Source organism: Rhinolophus sinicus, chromosome 4 (genome assembly GCF_057876585.1).
Source record: "Rhinolophus sinicus isolate RSI-liver-muscle chromosome 4, RSI-T2T, whole genome shotgun sequence".
In the NCBI taxonomy this organism is placed as follows: domain Eukaryota; kingdom Metazoa; phylum Chordata; class Mammalia; order Chiroptera; family Rhinolophidae; genus Rhinolophus; species Rhinolophus sinicus.
This window is the reverse complement of record NC_142504.1, coordinates 14,578,036-14,595,650: the sequence shown is the minus strand read 5'-3', so window position 1 is coordinate 14,595,650 and position 17,615 is coordinate 14,578,036. Positions and strand designations below refer to the sequence as shown.

The window sequence follows — 17,615 nt, the reverse complement described above, 5'->3', positions numbered from 1 at the left end:
TGCAGGGAAGGACACGTTTCTATGCCTTACAGAGACTCGAAGCCTGAAAGCCTGGCCAAGTTTGGGAAGAAGAGGAGCCCTCTCAGAGCTCAAGAGCCTTCATGCTCTTTGGAACTTTTCCCACAGTGGGTCAAACTTGACATGAGTTCATCTCAAGTTGAACACACTCACACAAATTATGTGAGCATTCAGTATCCAAGTGAACACAACTCAAGCCATCTACAAAATTATCACATGCAAGGTCAAGCATCTCAATCCAGTTAACTTTTTTGTTTTTTTGTTTAATTAAAAGTAGGAAACACACAAATGTGTCTTAGAACTTTAATTTTTTTAACACAGTTTATTCTTAGCATATGGCTTTCTATATAGCCACACCACAATTTGTACAGTCGCACATGGGTCTAAATGTACTCCCCTCTCCCCCGAGATTGTGCCTCAGAATAAGACAACAATATCTCTACAACAATATTTTAAATAAATGCAAGGAAGGGAAACTATTATGTGTCACATCTACCAGCAAAGTCTATACATTTTGAGAATTAAATAATCTTGTACGGTCCACAATGTTTACTCATTTATTCAGTTCAAGACAAGCTTGTATGAGCTGCCTTAATGAGGGAGGAGAGGTAAGGAAGGTGGGAAAGGGGTCTGTTTTCTTCTGCTTGCAACGCATAGACATGGGCATGTCCCCAGTCAGCAAGGGGGGGTCCAGCTGACTTTAGCCATCTCAAAAGTATTTGGTGCCAAGTGGTCCTTCTCAGGTACCCAAACCTGGTAGCCTTGTTCAGGCCAGCAGGTTGTTCCACCAGCCAACATCCTGGCCATTGTCCTCTGTTGGGTGGCAACCAGCACAAGCTCTTACCGGGATAATGTCCTCTTCCTTTTTATTATCCTTTTCACCAAGTTGAGTTTTGTTTGGGGGTCTGTTATGGTCCAGACGGATAGGGGTTGATGGGGGAAGGAGCAGAAGAGAGGTGAAAAGCAGGTGAGGGAAATAAACTGGTCTAGATCCCTAGAAGGTTATATGGAAGAGGGAATGGGTGTGGAGGCGCCCTGGTGGGGGTGGAGATGCGGGTGCGGGCTCTGAGCTTGTGCTTTCCCTGGAGGGCCTGCTGAGGCTGAGGCCGAGTTGGAGGATCGCATCTTAGTGTTGGGCAGTTTGTGATCTTTCTTCCACTTCATCCTCCGGTTCTGAAACCAGATCTTAACCTGGCGCTCGGACAAGCAGAGCGTGTGGGCGATCTCAATGCGGCGCCGCCGGGTCAGGTAGCGGTTAAAGTGGAACTCCTTCTCCAGCTCCAAGACCTGCTGCCGGGTGTAGGCGGTTCGAGAGCGCTTGGGTTCCCCTCCGTTATAACTGGGGTTGACTGAAAGCCCATAACCCCAAGGAGGAAGCCAAAGAGGAGGGAGTGAAGAGAAGGAAAGGAGGAGGAGAGAGAAGGTGGGGTGGGGAAGAGCAATTGGACATCATCATTATATAATAACCTGACACCAAGTTCACGCAAGATACATAAAAAGGCAAAGAAAATGTTTCACAGGCTATTGACAACGGGAAACACCCGAGAGTCATAAAGAATGGTGCTGGGCATCGGGGCTGAAGAAAAGCTTCAAAGACACATGGCCTGAAGCCTCTGCCAGGGCAATTAAATTTATGGGGGCTATAATTACTGCCCTAACAGTTTGGCGTCTCGTAAATCTCCCGATAAAGGGACCCTGGGTACAAAAGGGTTCTCACATTGGGATCAGGCGGCTGGCTGGCGCGTACACATCCCATCCCACTGTAGCTTGGGCCAGATGGGGGCTCCCCTCCCGAGGCCCCCTTCCCCTCGGCCTTTCCTCCTGACCCCCGCCCCGACCCTCAAACCCGGGCCGGGCCCCAGCTCACCCTCCCGCGTCTCCCCATCGGCGCCACGTACCGGCGCTGACATGGATCTTCTTCATCCAGGGGTACACCACAGGCTCCTTGCCCTTCAGGCCTGGCGGGCTCTTGTCGGCCAGGAGAAGCGGGCACGCGGGGGCGCTGCCCCCTGTCGGGACGCCCGGGGTAGCAGGAGCCGCCTCGCAGCGCCGCGGGGGCGCCGGGGGCGCCGCGCGATGCTGCGGGGGAGGCGGTGGCGGGGGCTGCCGCCCGGGTGGCAGGACAGGGCTCGCGTGCAGGCCGTGCGCGGGACCCTTGGCGTGCGTTGGGGGCTGCTCGCGCAGCGGTGGCCGCCCGGGGCTGGCACCGCCGCGGTAGCCATAGGGGTAGGCGGCGTCGGCGGCACCGTGCGCTGGGTAGAGCGCGGCCGCGGGATAGGAGGGCTCGCGGGCGGCCCGCGGCGCATAGTAGGAGGCGGGGGGTTCGCGGCTGCCGCCCGCGTGGGGGAGCTGGGGCTGCAGCGGCGGCAGGTGCTGGGCCGTGGGCGCTGGGGGCTGCTGGTAGCTGGGGCCCCCGCCCGGGCCGCCGTCTCCGCCGCCCGGGCCGCTGTGCTGCGCGTACTCCTCGAAGGGAGGGAACTTGGGCTCGATGTAGTTGGAGTTTATCAAAAACGAGCTCATGGTCATTAATTTGTGAAGTGCAAAAATACTAATTTTTCTCGCGTTGTCGTTTTTCTGGGCTCGCCGAGGCCCCTCCCCCTCCTGCCTCGCTTCCCATCCCCCCCTTTCCTCCGCTCCCTTCCCTTCCCCCGCTGTCAAGCGCCCACCCCTCCCCCTCCCGCCGCCGCCAATGCCACCAAAGTTCGCGCCGCTCTTTCCCCGCCCGCGCCCGCGCGCGGGCGCTTTCCGTCTCGGCCTCGCGCGTGCCCCGCCCCGTACCCCCACGTGACCCACCCTCGCCAATGGGCTTGCCGCGCGCGCGGACCCGGATCAGGAAGCGCGCGGGAGATGATGGATACTGCTGTCCAGCCCCAGGCGGAAGGAGGGAGCTGGCTCTTTGGTCCCCCAACCCCCCAACTTTGGATCCCGCTGGGAATTCCTGGCCCGTCAGGCGTCAGGTCCTCTCGGATGCCCTAGCCGTGCCCTATGTGTGCCCTGCTCTTGGCCTAGGCCTCAGGGCAGCCGGGAGTCCGCGGCCTAGCGCTGACCTCCGGCCCAATCTAGCTGGACATGACGTCCTCCAAGATTCGAGGCCGGCTGGGGGAAGGAATGGTATCAGGGCCAAGGGGGGATCCTGGTTTTAATTCTGGCCCCGTAGTGAAACGAATGAGGCCAACAGACCCATTTTCTCACCAGCTGATCCCCTTCCCCACAACGTGCTCGCCGCGTCCGCCCCCGAGATCCCCGGCTTTGAGCAGCGGGTCGGGAGCTGCAGAGGGCGGTGGGGTCAGCAGCCAGAGGATGTAAAGCGAGGCTATTCCAGTATAACTAGATGGGCACTTTTCATTTTTTCTTGCTTTTAGAGACATTATCTATGTGGGATTTTTTTCCCTAAGAAAAATCTGAACCTTACAATAGCATCTCATTTGATGAAGGTGTCGATGTGAGAGTTAAACATGCTCGCCATTTACTATGTGCGATTGTGAGAGAGAAGGTGGTCCAAGGGTGGGAATGGATAGAAGCGACGCCTCCACAAAATCAAGCTTTGAAACCAACAACTTCCTATTTCAGAACAATTCCCAAACAAAAACAAGCTAAGGATATAATAGGCACTGCCCAGTATGATCGCTGACGGGTCTTTTCGCGCGAAGAATTTTTTGTTTTGTCTTTTGAATGCTGCTCTTTCGGGCTGAATCTGAGGCTAAAGTTATATTTACAGGACAGTCTATAATTTTTGAATTGCTGAAAATTAGCATATTAACGATAATAGTAGCTCTGGAAAGGGGGAGAGAGGACTGTTACCTGCCATTTGGTAATTGAAATTTGATGGGTAAACTAATTACACTATTATTAGCAAATAAATTACTTATTAATTCTACCCAGTGTTGACCCTTGAAGTAAATACTGATGCCTTACTTGAATTGTGTATTTTTCTGAGTAACAGACATACCTAGATCCTCTACTTTTCAGGCTAAATTAAAGCAGTGCAAACTAGCATAGTCACCATTCTAAAAATACATTCATATTGGCATGCAAAGCAAGGATTTTTCAGCTGGTGCACCTTATTTGATTTTTCAAAGAACAGTATAAACAGCCTTCTCACAACTGAGTCTGGAAAGCAGACAAGGAAAGTTATAGCCTAAGCCTGGAGACACTTCAAAAGGAATGTCAATTCTATCTTCATTTATATCGGTTACTCATATGAGTTACTAAATACTGGAATATCCATTTGATGGATAGTCATTTAATGCTTAGCCACATAATGCATATTATATGGGACTAATCTTTAAACTAATTTAGGAAAAGAGGTTAAAAAAGGGATCATGTTAGCTTTCTAACTGGAATCACCCTGAAGTGGTACAAAGAGGTTTTCCACATTGGTTGTGTGTCTGTGAAGAGTGCTGTCCATTGACGTGGAGCAACCTGAAAAATTTTTTTTAATGAAATCTGAGCCACAGACAAAAACCAATGCTGAGTGTAATCTTTAGACATCCTCTGTAGACTCGGGGGAAATCTAGCTTGTGATACAGCTGCCTAAACCAATATCTCTCTATAGCAAGAAAAAATAATATATACATATATACTGAATATATATAATATGAATAATATACATACACAATGTAATTTACAAAACTGGGCTTTCTGACCTTCAGGGGGAGAAAAAATACATGACAAGGAAATTTTGCCGTTCTCATACCATGAATACTAAGGTCTTAACCATGTCTGTTTAATATTATTTACAGACACTAAAACACAAAATTCATGTTGTTTAGCCTCAGAATCATCTACCGGGTTTCTATTTTAAAGTATTAACAAGGCATGGACACTGTTTTGTATATGGTTAACCTAAACGCGTTAACTGTGCCTGTGTTTCATGTGGTTCTATTACTTTAGGAAGATGGGCTTACACAGAATCCCCCAAGGCCTGTAACTTGTCTTTGTGGTTCCTATCATAAACACAAACGGAGCCAGGACCACCAAGTGTTATCTCACACACCGACATTTTGACATTTTACTGCAAGATTTATGGCTGTAATAAACAATCTCAGTACCTTTTCTGATCCTTCCACAATCTCTCTGTGCAAACCATAGCATCATTCCATTGAATCAAATAATATTTTGGAAAGAAAACATTAAAAAAAAACACACCTCTTGCCTTTACATAAGATCCAAGACACCAAAGTAAAGCCAGGAAGAAACTAACTCAATTAATAAATAAACTGAAGTTTACCAGCAGCATCTCGCCCAAGAAAAAGATGGGATGCTCTGAAATGGAGCAGAGAGGGAGCAGAGCATGCTAATCTTCGCACACCAACTGGCTCTAGTCCTAAGCAGGGTGAAAGCGTTATCCTTTTCTTGGGAAACTGGTAAGCGCATTTGCTCATTTCCACGTGCAGTGATAACATATATTCCCAACAAAAGCTTTCTTAAAATCCCATTAAGTAAAATAACTTTTCATCATGTCCTCGAATCCCAGATGGAGAAGGAGAACGAAGAGAGTCCAAGGGAGAGGGAGGGCGAGAGGAAGGCAGTGTTTGCAGTCTAGTTTGAATCTGATTTGAATCATTTTGAATATATTTGGAACAGCCTTTCCTCTTGAATGCAACCCTGTCCCAAGTTTCAAAGTGACCGAACAGTGACACCGTGTGCATTTTGTTTCTTATTAATCTTACACATTGACAGTCTTTGTTAAATCACAAGGCGCGCCCTTCACCAGCCGACATTTTCATATTTGTTAGACGCGCTGACCTGAAGTTCACCTCGGCCTTGGACTTTGCGCTTCTAAAAGGTCTATACAGTGTCTTTTAGAGAGCAGGGTGCTTTGCCCAGGTCACTCCTTCTCAGGGAAAACCAACTTGGGGAAAGCAAAGGAAATGTAAACGTTATGGAATGTATTGACTGTATTTGTCCTTTGTTCTTTAGAGTGAGAGTCCCCCAGACTGATTGTTCTCTATCTGAAACACATCTCTGGAGCGCACACGGGAATGGCTGAATTTCAAAACGCCGATAGTGGTATTTGATGGCTTCTCCCCACCTACACTAGGCGTATGATTTTAGAGAAGCAATATTTTATCAGCCATTTGACCAATTAATTGTTTGGGGGTAATTTCCTTGTAGTAGTTTATAATTATGTACAGGACCCAGGCATAGGATTGAAATTTATATTCAGATTACACATGAATTTTAACTAGGCTTGTATGAGAGGCCTAAAGATCAAAATCTTCCAAATAAAAAAGTAAGTACTAAAAGCAGTAACTTCTGCAGGTACCTTTTACTGTAAAAACTAGCTAAGAGGTGTCTGTGATTATTGAAGCTAACATGTTTCTAAGGCATGGCACATTTTTAACCAATAATACAATAACAAATTTTTCTCTAAGAGAGAGACACATAATTGTCTTGGTAAGTAATAGAGGGGATTTCAGTTTTCTTCATTTTGCTAGCCCAGATGTGGTGAAGTGTTCACTGCTGTAACTGTAATCACCACAGTTGTTCCCTTTCTTCTATTTTCATCTGGCACACCCCCATATGGCTTCAAGCTCTTGGCCAGAGTGAAAACTTTACACATCGCACAGTGGAAGCAATCTGATTACTTCCATGAAGGCAGTGTTTAGGAAATATTTACCACTGAACGGAACTGGCACCAACAAATCCAATCAACCAGAATATATTGGGATGATCTTAAACATCCCTGCAAGAGTCAACATTCTGAGTAGTTGAATTAGCTTATCTCTAAAGTTAAACAGAAAAACCAGAAACAAATTTTCATCTTTCTCTGCTCTGCTTTCCTACAATGATTACTTAAAGATCAATACATAGAAAAGGGAACTGTGTTCTCCAGAAAATAGATTCTAATGGCATCAACACTTAACAGATAATTATATATATATACAATTATATATATATATATATATATATATATATATATATATATATATATATATATATGCTCTCCAGTTGCAACTCACACAGGAGGCATGGTTCCAGTCGGCTTCCTTAACACACTGTTTCCTTTCTTTTCTACTCTCCCACCCTTCCTCCTTAGCTTGCTTCCCCTTTCCTTAGCTTTTATTCCAAATATATTTTTAAATAATACTTTCTGGAGAATAGAAATCTGTCACAGTGGTCTGGCATTTGTGGATTCCACCTTCCTAGTTAAATGGCTTATTCTTTCCAGTTTATTCACTTATAGATTGTAGCATTTCTCTTACATTCAGTGTAGGGTTAACAATTAACCTAATGAAAAATTTCCAACTTCAGGAAATTTTCATGGTACCAAAAAGCATTTTCTCACTGATGGAGGGGTGGAGGAATCCTGTCCCTCTGAGGGGGCAGGTTTCCACTTCCTCCTTCCCCTTCCCAGCTCTAAAAACTCTTTGCATTTAAGTGGGTGGCAATTTCAGAAAAAAACATTGTGTTTGAAAATTGCAAAGAATACATTTTGCAAGAAGTGCCTGTGTTTACCCTTGTTCTTACATACTTTAGGGATCATTATATGTACTAAAAAGAAAACAACTGACCAATTAAAATCACCATTTTCAAATAAAGGAAGTTTCCTACCCATGCTCTTGCCTTTGAAGGGATGACAAACATTGGAAACTTCTACATTATTTCTTAAAGGTCCACTGATGAGTTTTGAGCTTTTTAATTTTGTGACAAACCCACAGACTCCTGGTTCTCCAACATCTAAGGTGCTGGTGTTTCAGTAATCTATGCCTATTTACCTGCTGCTATTCCCTCAGAGCGGGAGCGATAATTCAAGATGAAATACAGCATGTATTACTCTTGAAAAGAGGAATTTTCTATCCTTTTCTCCGTAATTGAGGTCATTCAACCACTAGGGTTCACCTGGAGTCCATACCGTGATACACGCGTCACTCCGAGCCATTTTATCTTTTGTGCTGATAGTCAAGATCGCAGCTCTAACATTGACATCAAACTCTGTCTGGGCAGATGACTAAGAGTGCTGCACAACGTAAACTTTTGACCCTCAACTTTTTGACCTGCAGTTGCAACTCACTAACCACAAAGATATACAAAGCTCTGCCTCTTCTTTCAGGGGAAGGGCCCCTCACAGGATTTCAGGGACACCCTACTTCTGCCATTGCCTTTTGGAATAAGAGGGTGCATTAGATATTTTTGTGTGTTCATGACTATTTCCTGTCAAATCAGCCTCCTACCTCTTTTTGTCAGCACTTAAAATAGGAATGGGATTATTTTGAAATAACTCGTCATTACATTTACAAGGAAAATGTGGCGTAGTATGGGGAACCTCACAAAAAGTGAAAGAAAAAAGAAGATGGGGAGAAAGCAGGTAATGGAAGTTGGAGACATTTTTTTCTTTATTTAAAAATAAAGACGCAGCCCTAATTGTGGGGCAAGCTGGCCCAGGCAGGCGAGTTGACTGTGAACTTGTACTAAAGCGTGCTCTGCTGGCGATTCCTAGGGTGTGCAGATTTATCTTCTCTGCATTTACTTAACCCGGCAGTGAACTGCGCGGGCGTCATTTGTTAGGCGATGACAGACTTCACCTCCAGCAAGGGCTGCTTCACAAAATCACAATAATTACCCAATAACCTTCATAACAAATATTATTATTGAAAAGACCGGTTTGTGGGGAGGGGACCTGGTGGGAGAAGGACAGCTTTCTTTGTGAAAAACACCAAACAAAACAAACCTAGGCAGATCTTCCAGTTCTGGGGTTTAGAATGGCAAGGACTGTGGCTCCCCACTCCTATATAGGCGGGAGCCTAGGTTGACCCCCTTAGCCCTGTCTGGAAGCCCCATTTATAGTTTTGTCATTGACTAGAAAGAAATTCAGCCTTAGAAGCCAGAGGGATGGAGCCCACACTGGTCTGCACTCTCCATGGTGGGCAAACCTCGGACAGACTCCCAAGCTTCGGCAGGGGAGAGGCTTTGAAGAGCATCTTTTAAGTTAAAAGGATTGTTTTCCTCTGTAATAGCCCATCTTTCAGGATGTAATTTGCTCTCCCCCTACTAATTGTTTGGATATAATACTCTTCACGTCTCAACAAATGAACATGACTCTGTTTCTGGTAGAAAATTCTGTCTTGCTCTCCCAGAGCCGCCAACAATGAAGCAGGGGAAAGAGCAGGAGAAAAGGAATCTTGGCATAATGTTGTGAAATTAGACCATGGAAACCCTAACAAACCCCTAAGTGAGTGTGACCAGAAGCTTCCTATTATATTTATAGTTCAGGAAATATTGTCTCTTCAGCTTGTAGAAACAAACCGGGCCCTGCACATTTCGGACACCTTCTCCTTTTACAAGCCGAGGAGCACAGACAGACACTTCTGCCACCGGCTGAGGCTGGATGTCTTCATAAAGCCCTCAATGACAGAGATTTTTTTTCTAAGTAAGTTCCTCTGCAAAAACAACCCAAAAGAACGCAGGAGAAGAAATAACTTACCTACAAAATGAGCAGAGAACCAGCCATGCTCTTGACTATGCTTCCTATGAAAATAGGAACCAAGAAAAAATCCCTCCAATAATTCTCACATAGGTCTGACTGAATGCTGTATTTTTTTTAGTCATTTAACTCCATGTGAGTTGGCCTACTCTTTACTCTCTAAAGTTTTATGAAGATTACAAGAGCCAGAAATAAGCAAGCTGACAATATTTATAGACTTTAGTTCTCCTAAATCATGGGAAGGATTCTCTATATTGTGATGCTGGATATGGGTCCAACAGCCTTTCTACCATTTCCACACCCCAGGGTGGGATGTGGCCACCGAGCTAGGGTGGCTGCTTCTTCCAGGCAAGTTACTCAAGTGAACCTGCCAGCAGCCCAATCACTCTTTTTTCTGCTACTAATTTTAGTCACCAAGAAATCACTCAAGCAAGATCACCAAATGAGCAACTAAAACAAAACCTTCACCCAGTACTTTCCAATAAAGAACTCAAAACTCTTAGCAGCAAAACAAAGACTCCAAGAATTCTCACAGACGCATAAAATCATAAAAGAGAACCCAAAGAGAGTTTCTATTCTGGCTCTCACTAAGATACAGACACATTCTCCTGAGTGTTGAAGTAGCAATGCTCACTTTAACAGGTTACACAAAATGAGTTCAGGGATTCGCCTTGCCACTCATTATTCAAGAGAAGTGGGACTTGTGGGAGGGTTTCGATTTTTCAAAAACTTCCCAGGTTTTGCTTTTTGGACCTCTGACTTTGGGGACATCTGTTGGACTTATGTTGAGTGGAAGTGGTCGCTGCACAATACAGTTGGTTGAAATTCAAAATTAATACTTTAAAGTTTTTCACTTTAAGCAGTTAAGTATATATCTTAACCAATTAGCACTTGCAGACAACTACCCAATTCCTAAGGAGAAAAAACATTGGGAGACACAAGATCCCATTTTTTGTTTCATTTCTGAGTTGGAGAATCTGACTTAATTCCTCAAATGGGGTAGGGGGAACTCTGGTGGGTCCCTTGTGGGTGCCCATCCAGAGAAAGACCCCAGGAAAGACTACAGCATCCCCAGCCACAGCTTTGCCACTGAAGAATGTGGGGGGTTGGGGCCAGAGGGGGTGACTGAGGCCAAGCTGGAATTGCACCCAGGAAAAATTCATTTCACCTTACCTCACCCGTTGGTGCAATATTGGGGACTGTTTTGGAAATCATAGATTATGTAAATTTCCTGGGATCAAACAGAAAGAGCAGCTAACAAAAGATAGGCGGAAATCTCCTAATGACAAACGACCGATTTCTTCCCTAAACTACCCTTTATGACGTGTCAGGGAAAACAATCTAATGGCTCTGGGGACTTTTAAGTTGGGCATTGAAGACACCTCGATTTCCCCCCAAACTTTAGGGCACAGTTTGGAAGAATTTCCCCTGCATGTTAAGAGGAAGTAAAATTCTCTCATCTTTAGTGTTATCTAGGGGGATGCCTGTGTTGCCTTTTGAGGGTCCTGTAGGTAGATGGTTTAATTCTACAAAGGAGGAGAGGAAAAGGAAAGAAGAGAGGGAGAAGAAAGGGAAGGCGGAAGAAAAGAAAGCGCTTTAACTCCTTTCATTTAGCCTGGGGATTCAAACACTAAAGTTAAATCCGGCCATAAAGTTTATTGCTTCAGACTCACAGGCGGGTGAGAACAGTCCCATCGAAATAAAACGAACGTGCAGGCCTGCAAGGTTCAGGGCCTGGTCTCGGGTGCGGGGGAGGGGGTGGTGAACCCTACCCCCAGGTGGGGACCGGAGGTCCCCAGCGTCCTTTGGGCGCTTGCGTCCTGGCTTCGGCCTAGCAACCTAGGGGCCCAGCCTGGAGGTGCGGCCCACGCCTCGCGGGCCTCTGCCACCCTCAAGTTCTCACCAGCCAGCCTGAAACTCTGCCCCGAAGGCAGCCGCCTCAATTCAGTGCTGCCAAAAGACCTAGGCCTGCGAAGACATATTGCCACAGCCCCGTAAGGAATCCCGCCAGAGCCCGCCTCGGCCCTGCCCGGGCCTTTCTTTCAAACTCCAAGCACTCCCAAACGCTGCGCGGTCCTCGGCGCCCGCGCCCCCGCGCCCCACAGTCTCCCAGCCCCCACCCCAGGGCTCCGCGACCCCGGAAGACCCGGGACCCGCCAGCTCGGGCATGGGGGGCGGCCCTGCCAAGTTTCCACACACTGGCTCATTCGCACACAAAATCATCTATTTGCACGCCGGCGAGAGCAGCGGAAGTCATTAACATCCGCGGTGGTGCAACAATTAAAGTTAGGCCTGGGGATGCAGCGCGGCTACAGGCGCTGTTCACCGTGATGTCTCGGCAGAGAAGGCTCCTGGCTCTGATCAGGGAGACAGAGGAAAAGTTTGCTCTCCCCTTTTGAATTCAGAGGCAACCTCTGAGTTATTGCACCAGAGAAATAGAAAAAGAAAGATCGAGGAAGAAAGTTTCCAGAGTACAAATAAACTTGAAAGCGCTCAGGAGGTGAACTTACCTTAACTCGAAGGGAGCCATTTTTCAGAGTTTTGAGAACTTGTGGTTTGGACACTTCTGGACCTAAAATTGACAATTTGAATGACCAGGCGGCACACGTAGCCTGCAAAAGAGTCAAATGGAGTCCAGCGTCAGTGAGATTATATGTTATGTGGTATATAATGTTGGATGTCAACTCCCCAAAACCATAAAACTTACTTTAATGGCCCCACGTGACGTTTTATAGCCAGTGAGCCGATCTGTCTGTGCTATGGATGATTTTACGATCTAATTCATAGACAAAACCCTATTCATTTGGCACCCAAATGTCATATAGCCGGAACTGGGGCTTATAAAGTTTACTGTTTTATAACTTTTAAAAGGAAAGACGGCATCAGTGTAAGCAGTCGGTAAATGTGCAAATCTCTAGTTGCGCTTTAGCTGCTCTGAGGAGTTTCCCAATCGAGCTAAGATGGGGTAAGTACCTTCCATTTGTAGCAAATTAATTGTAGCAAAAGAAGCCAACTGGGTTCAGGGTGAGGAGTGGGAAGGGGTGCCTGTGTCGGTTGGGGAAGAAGGTTTGGGGACCACAACTTGGCATAGCAACCTCTTCAAGTGGAGGCCCAGGATGGCCTTAGGAGAGAGGCAGCTTCTGTGTGGGCCCGGAGGGCTGCTAACAAAGCCCTGGGCTTTTCTTTCTTTCTCTCTCTTGCTTTTCTTTCTTTCTTTTTCTTTTCTTTCTTTCTTTCTTTTTTTTTTTTTTTTGTACTCAGCAAGTTAACTTGGTTTCCTCAGGGATGGGCAGGTTGGACTCAGGCTTTGGAACCACCTATATAGCTTTTCCACCTTCTGCACTGAACTTTCTGATGGGTCAGAGGTAGTTAGGCGGTGGGTCAGAGTGTTGGTCTGAGGTCTCCTTGCACAGGCAGGCTGCTCAGGTGGCCTCAGACTCACACACTCCCAGGACTGGACAAACAGACAGAAGAGCAGAAAGAGCAGCGCACTATTGGGCACAAACCAGACTAAGAGAACTTACAATAGAAAGTTTATTTTTTGTTTCCAGTCAGTATTTTTTTCCTTAAAAACAAATACAAAAAAAAAAAAAAAAAAAAAAAAAAAAGCTGATCACAGTTTGCTTAAACAGCCAGACTTGGACAATATTTGTAACTTTGTTCACAAAAACATACATCACTGAAGCTGCGCTTATAAGAGCCACTTCCAGAGTTCGTGCAAAGGGTCCTACAAAGGCACGCAGGGACACACCGCTCGGAGTCACAGTTTTCGTCACAGAGTCACTAGTCACTACACGTCAAACAAGTTGTGTCTCATCAAGTCACCTCTACAACAGCATTAATTACACAAGGAATATAGGTAGTTTGAATAAAAATATCTTTAACAGCTTGGAGCTATTGAGACAGGAACACTTCCACTCACATGCAGTTAAACAACTGGAGTGCAACACACAACATTGGCACTAAACGAGGTCGAAGGGGGACTTTTTTGTGTGTTTTTTTTCTCTTTTCTTTTTTGTTATAGTTACTTCAAGTAACACAGCTTGCTTCATATAAATAAGTTAAAACATCTATTTTTTTTTTCAAGACAAAGCCATTCAGGACAAAGAGATGAACAGAAAGCAGATCTACTTATACAGGCGCTATAATGGCAATAAACAGGCTCATGATTAAAAGATGAATTAGGGCAACGAGAACAGGGCTTCTTCACAGAAGGAACACAAGGGAGTTTCAGAAAGTCACCTTAGTACTGACACTACGCGGGATCCGCTAATACTGCTCAGTACTTTAAACGCTCAAATACTCAGGGGCGGAAGGCCCCTCCCGCCGCCGCCATGCTCATGCTTTTCAGCTTATTATCTTTTTTCCACTTCATTCTCCGGTTTTGGAACCAGATTTTAATTTGTCTTTCGGAGAGGCAAAGAGCATGTGCTATTTCAATCCTTCTTCGGCGGGTCAGGTAGCGGTTGAAGTGGAATTCCTTCTCCAGCTCCAGGGTCTGGTAGCGCGTGTAGGCCGTCCGGGCCCTTTTGCCTTCCGGGCCACCTATGTTGTCTGCAACAGAAAAGTCAGCGGTTTAGCTACCAACTCCTCAACCCCTGAATACCAAAAGTCCGCCAGCTGGACGAGCCAGGGTCCTGAGCAAGGAAGAGGGGAGAAAAGCTCAACAAGTCCTCGCTCCTCGCCTGCCCACCCCTCCCGAATTTCCTTCCCTCTTCCTTTCTAGAGAGAAAACAATACGATTTTGACTCTGGGAACAATCGGCCCATCCGAGGCTGGAGCCGCGTCCCGGAGAATCGCCTGGTTTTCCCTCACCCTTCTCTTGCCCTCTGGCCCTGCTCTAGGCTCCCCGAGGCGGGGTGCACAGCCCCCCGAGGCTGCCTACCGCTCAGAAACCCACCAAAGCAAGGCCCTTTTCTGAGCATCCCAGTGGCCTCCAGGTCACCCTCCCTTAAAGTTCCAGCCTTGCGAGCCGCCTCCTGTTCCAGCCTGCACGCTTGGGGCGCCTGCTTTCTTTTTCTTCCCTTTCCTTTCCTGCTTTCCCTCCTGCCCCAAACTTCAGAATCCCGCCGGCTGTCGCCTGGATTATCCCCCCCCCGCCAAGCCCCTTTTTGGGGACTCTAATTAGTAACGCTGTTTCCCCAGCGTAGCCCTCCTCATAAATTATCCGCCCTGACAAGCCCGATTCACGGTCCCTACTGCCATCCTCTACCTCTCTGCGCCCTGCTCGGCTGGCCTGACCCGGGAGCGCGTTCCGAGGCGCTGGGGTTCGACATGGTTTTTTTTTCCTTTTCCCCCCTTTCAACGTCTAAACTTGCCTGGCTATCCGCCCTTTCCCTCCACCCCCACTTGCGAGCGCTGGGCGCCGCAGAGAAGAGAAGGAGGAAGGAGGAAGGCAGGGAAGGAGACCCGCGGGGAGAGGCTCCAGAGGGCTGGAAGAGGCGAGACCAGGAGAGAGAGGGAGAGAGGGCGGTAAAGGAGAGAGGGGGACCGAGTGCCGCGCCCCCGCGGCCGCGTGGATTTAGGAAAAGGCTGGCTTTACCATGACTTATGTGCAGCTTGCGCATCCAGGGGTAGATCTGGGGTTGAGCAGGCGGCGCCGGGCTCGGCTCGCTCTGCGCGCTCGCCTGCTCGCTGCTGGCGGGGGCGTCCTCCTCGGTTCCGGACGCTGTGCCAACCCCCTCTCTGCTGTTGATGTGGGTGCTGCCGGCGTTGGCCGAGGCGCCGCTGGAGTTGCCCAGGGAGTTTTTCCCGCCGTGGTGGCTGTCGCTGCCGGGCGAGGGGGCCACCGCGGAGCAGGGCAGCGGGTCAGGCGGAGGCGAGTGCGTGGACGTGGCCGGCTGGCTGTACCTGGGCTCGGCGGGCGCCGTGCTGGCGCCGGCCGCGTAGCTGCGGGCGCGCTCCCCGGAGCCAAAGTGGCCGGAGCCCGAGCGGCCGACGCTGAGATCCATGCCATTGTAGCCGTAGCCGTACCTGCCGGAGTGCATGCTCGCCGAGTCCCTGAATTGCTCGCTCACGGAACTATGATCTCCATAATTATGCAACTGGTAGTCCGGGCCATTTGGATAGCGACCGCAAAATGAGTTTACAAAATAAGAGCTCATTTGTTTTTTGATATGTGTGCTTGATTTGTGGCTCGCGGTCGTTTGTGCGTCTATAGCACCCTTGCACAATTTATGATGAATTATGGAAATGACTGGGACATGTACTTGGTTCCCTCCTACGTAGGCACCCAAATATGGGGTACGACTTCGAATCACGTGCTTTTGTTGTCCAGTCGTAAATCCTGCCTGATGACCTCTAGAGGTAAACTCGTGCACTAATGGGGGAGTTGGGTGGAGGCAAGAGGGGTGGCGCGCGCGCCCCTGGCGCGTGCCCGCCGCCCGCCGCCGCCGTTCAGTCGGACTCGAGCGCCACCCGCTGGAGGCAAGGCGCATCGCTCCGCTTCCGACCCGGGGCTGCAAGGGCCGGGGTCGAATTGAGGTTACAGCCCATTATGGCAAAATTATTGCATTTCCCTCGCAGTTCCATTAGGATGTACCAATTGTGAGGCCGTCAGCTGCCGATCGCGTGCCCAGCGAGGATGCAGAGGACTGGGGGGAGATGGTGACTTGGATTTTATTTACAACAACTTTATTTCCCCGCTGTGTAGCCCCTCTTATTTTTGTGTCGAGTTTGGGGTCGGTTCTGCCCGTGGTGCCGGCAGCTCTGAAATTTGAAAATACAGATATCACCTTCGGGGAAGGGGGGAGGCCATTTAGCCAATTGGAGAAATAAATCCTGCCCACAGCAGCAGCTACAATTATGGCTCTGTTTTTGCGAGCGCATGAGGGGCAGTGTCCCTGCCGCTCTTAAATGACAGACGTCTATTAAAGATAGCTTTTGTGTAGTGCTTCTCCGAGGCGAGGTCAAATTCCATATACTTTTATAACCAGGTTCGATTTTTCTTTCGTGTAAATATGGTTTTCATGTCGTTAGTTTGCTATTTGATTTGTTTTAAGTATCCAGCCTGGAGAGTCTTCACCACTGGGTCCTTTTTCTCTAGCCACCCGGGCCCCAAGTCGGAGGGTTCTCTGTGAACCCAGCGAGTGGGCCAGGCTCCCCGCAGCCACAGAAGCCGCTTGGGGGCTGGGGATCCGTGGGCCGAGTTATTAGGGTCTTGCTTAAACCTCCAGGAGTAAAATGAGCGCGCTAATGGAAGCATTTCGTGGCAGTGCCTAGTATCTCCGTAGTTATTTTCCTGGGATCTGAAAGACGAAAGTAAACCACGAATATAGCCGAAAGGCATGGGGAGATTTTCTCGCTGGAGGCCCAGCGTCGCAGGCGCCCCTGGCACGTTTGGAAACCAGAACTCTTGCCGCTCCCATGGCCCTGGTCCCCTTCTGAGGTCCTGAAAGCTGCTGTGGTGGCAACACCAGCACTGTCGGAGGCAAGGAGCGGGAATCCGGAGCCCGGAGCCTTCGGGAGCCCAGTTGCTCCCGGGGATGTAAACTTCCACCCGCGCCCAGGTTGACTGGTCTCGGCTGAGGCTGCTTCTCTTCCACGGACGGTTGCGCGCAGGGCCGAAAGACTAAGGCTCTCTCAGGGCCCCCTTTGTTCCTCGCGCTTCTTCCTGTCTGGGGGCTGCCTCGGAGGCCACCGCAGTGCTGGGGCCCCAGCCTTTAGGCCCCTCTTTGCAGTGGCCGGAGTCGATTTGGTGGTGCCCTCCGGGACTTGATGGCTAGGAACCGAGGCCAAAACGCCCAGACACCAAAAGGGGCTCGGTCCCGGGGCTCTTTCCTTTTCAGCAACCCCGCGGCCCGAACTCAGGGGCGCATAGAGACGCTTGTACAAGAGCCGGAGACGAATTTGGGGCGCGCCTTGGGATCCGGAACGGGCTTGGGCAGCCTTGGAGAGCCGGACTGTGGGTGCAGTGCGATTTGCTCCACCGCTGGGATTGGCTGTGTGTGTGGTGTTTTTCTTTCTTTTCTTTTTTTTCTCTCTTTCTTTCTTTCTTTCTTTTTTTTTTTTTTGGTAAGAAATAAATACTCAGGCGTTTTTAAAGCTCCGGGCTCCCCTGAAGCTGCGTGAGCCCCACGGATGGGAGCAGGTGGGGAGAAAAGTTGGGGAGCAGGCAAAGGCAAGGGGGCGAAGCCAAGGGAGGTTGCAGCGCTGGCCTGGTCCCTGCCCA

At 48.5% G+C, this 17,615-nt stretch overlaps 3 protein-coding genes across 4 annotated transcripts in view; all 3 read right to left on the bottom strand.

Moving 5' to 3' along the window:
* Positions 1–17,615, bottom strand: part of HOXA3 (homeobox A3) — a 45,204-nt gene that overhangs the window by 20,935 nt on the left and 6,654 nt on the right. For both annotated transcript variants that reach the window (XM_088797692.1, XM_088797691.1), the window contains exon 2: positions 11,956–12,057. The gene's annotated coding sequence lies outside the window, so the exon portion shown is untranslated. The remainder of the gene's footprint in view (positions 1–11,955; positions 12,058–17,615) is intronic.
* Positions 308–2,616, bottom strand: HOXA4 (homeobox A4). The gene is made up of 2 exons (XM_074340911.2): positions 1,917–2,616; positions 308–1,367 (listed from the first exon to the last, which is right to left on the bottom strand). Exons 1-2 carry the CDS (start codon positions 2,542–2,544, stop codon positions 1,021–1,023), a joined length of 975 nt encoding a protein of 324 aa, XP_074197012.1. The 5' UTR covers positions 2,545–2,616; the 3' UTR covers positions 308–1,020.
* On the bottom strand, positions 13,026–17,584 carry HOXA5 (homeobox A5). The gene is made up of 2 exons (XM_019726148.3): positions 14,988–17,584; positions 13,026–13,999 (listed from the first exon to the last, which is right to left on the bottom strand). The coding sequence occupies exons 1-2, from the start codon at positions 15,880–15,882 to the stop codon at positions 13,749–13,751; spliced, it is 1,146 nt and encodes a 381-aa protein (XP_019581707.1). The 5' UTR covers positions 15,883–17,584; the 3' UTR covers positions 13,026–13,748.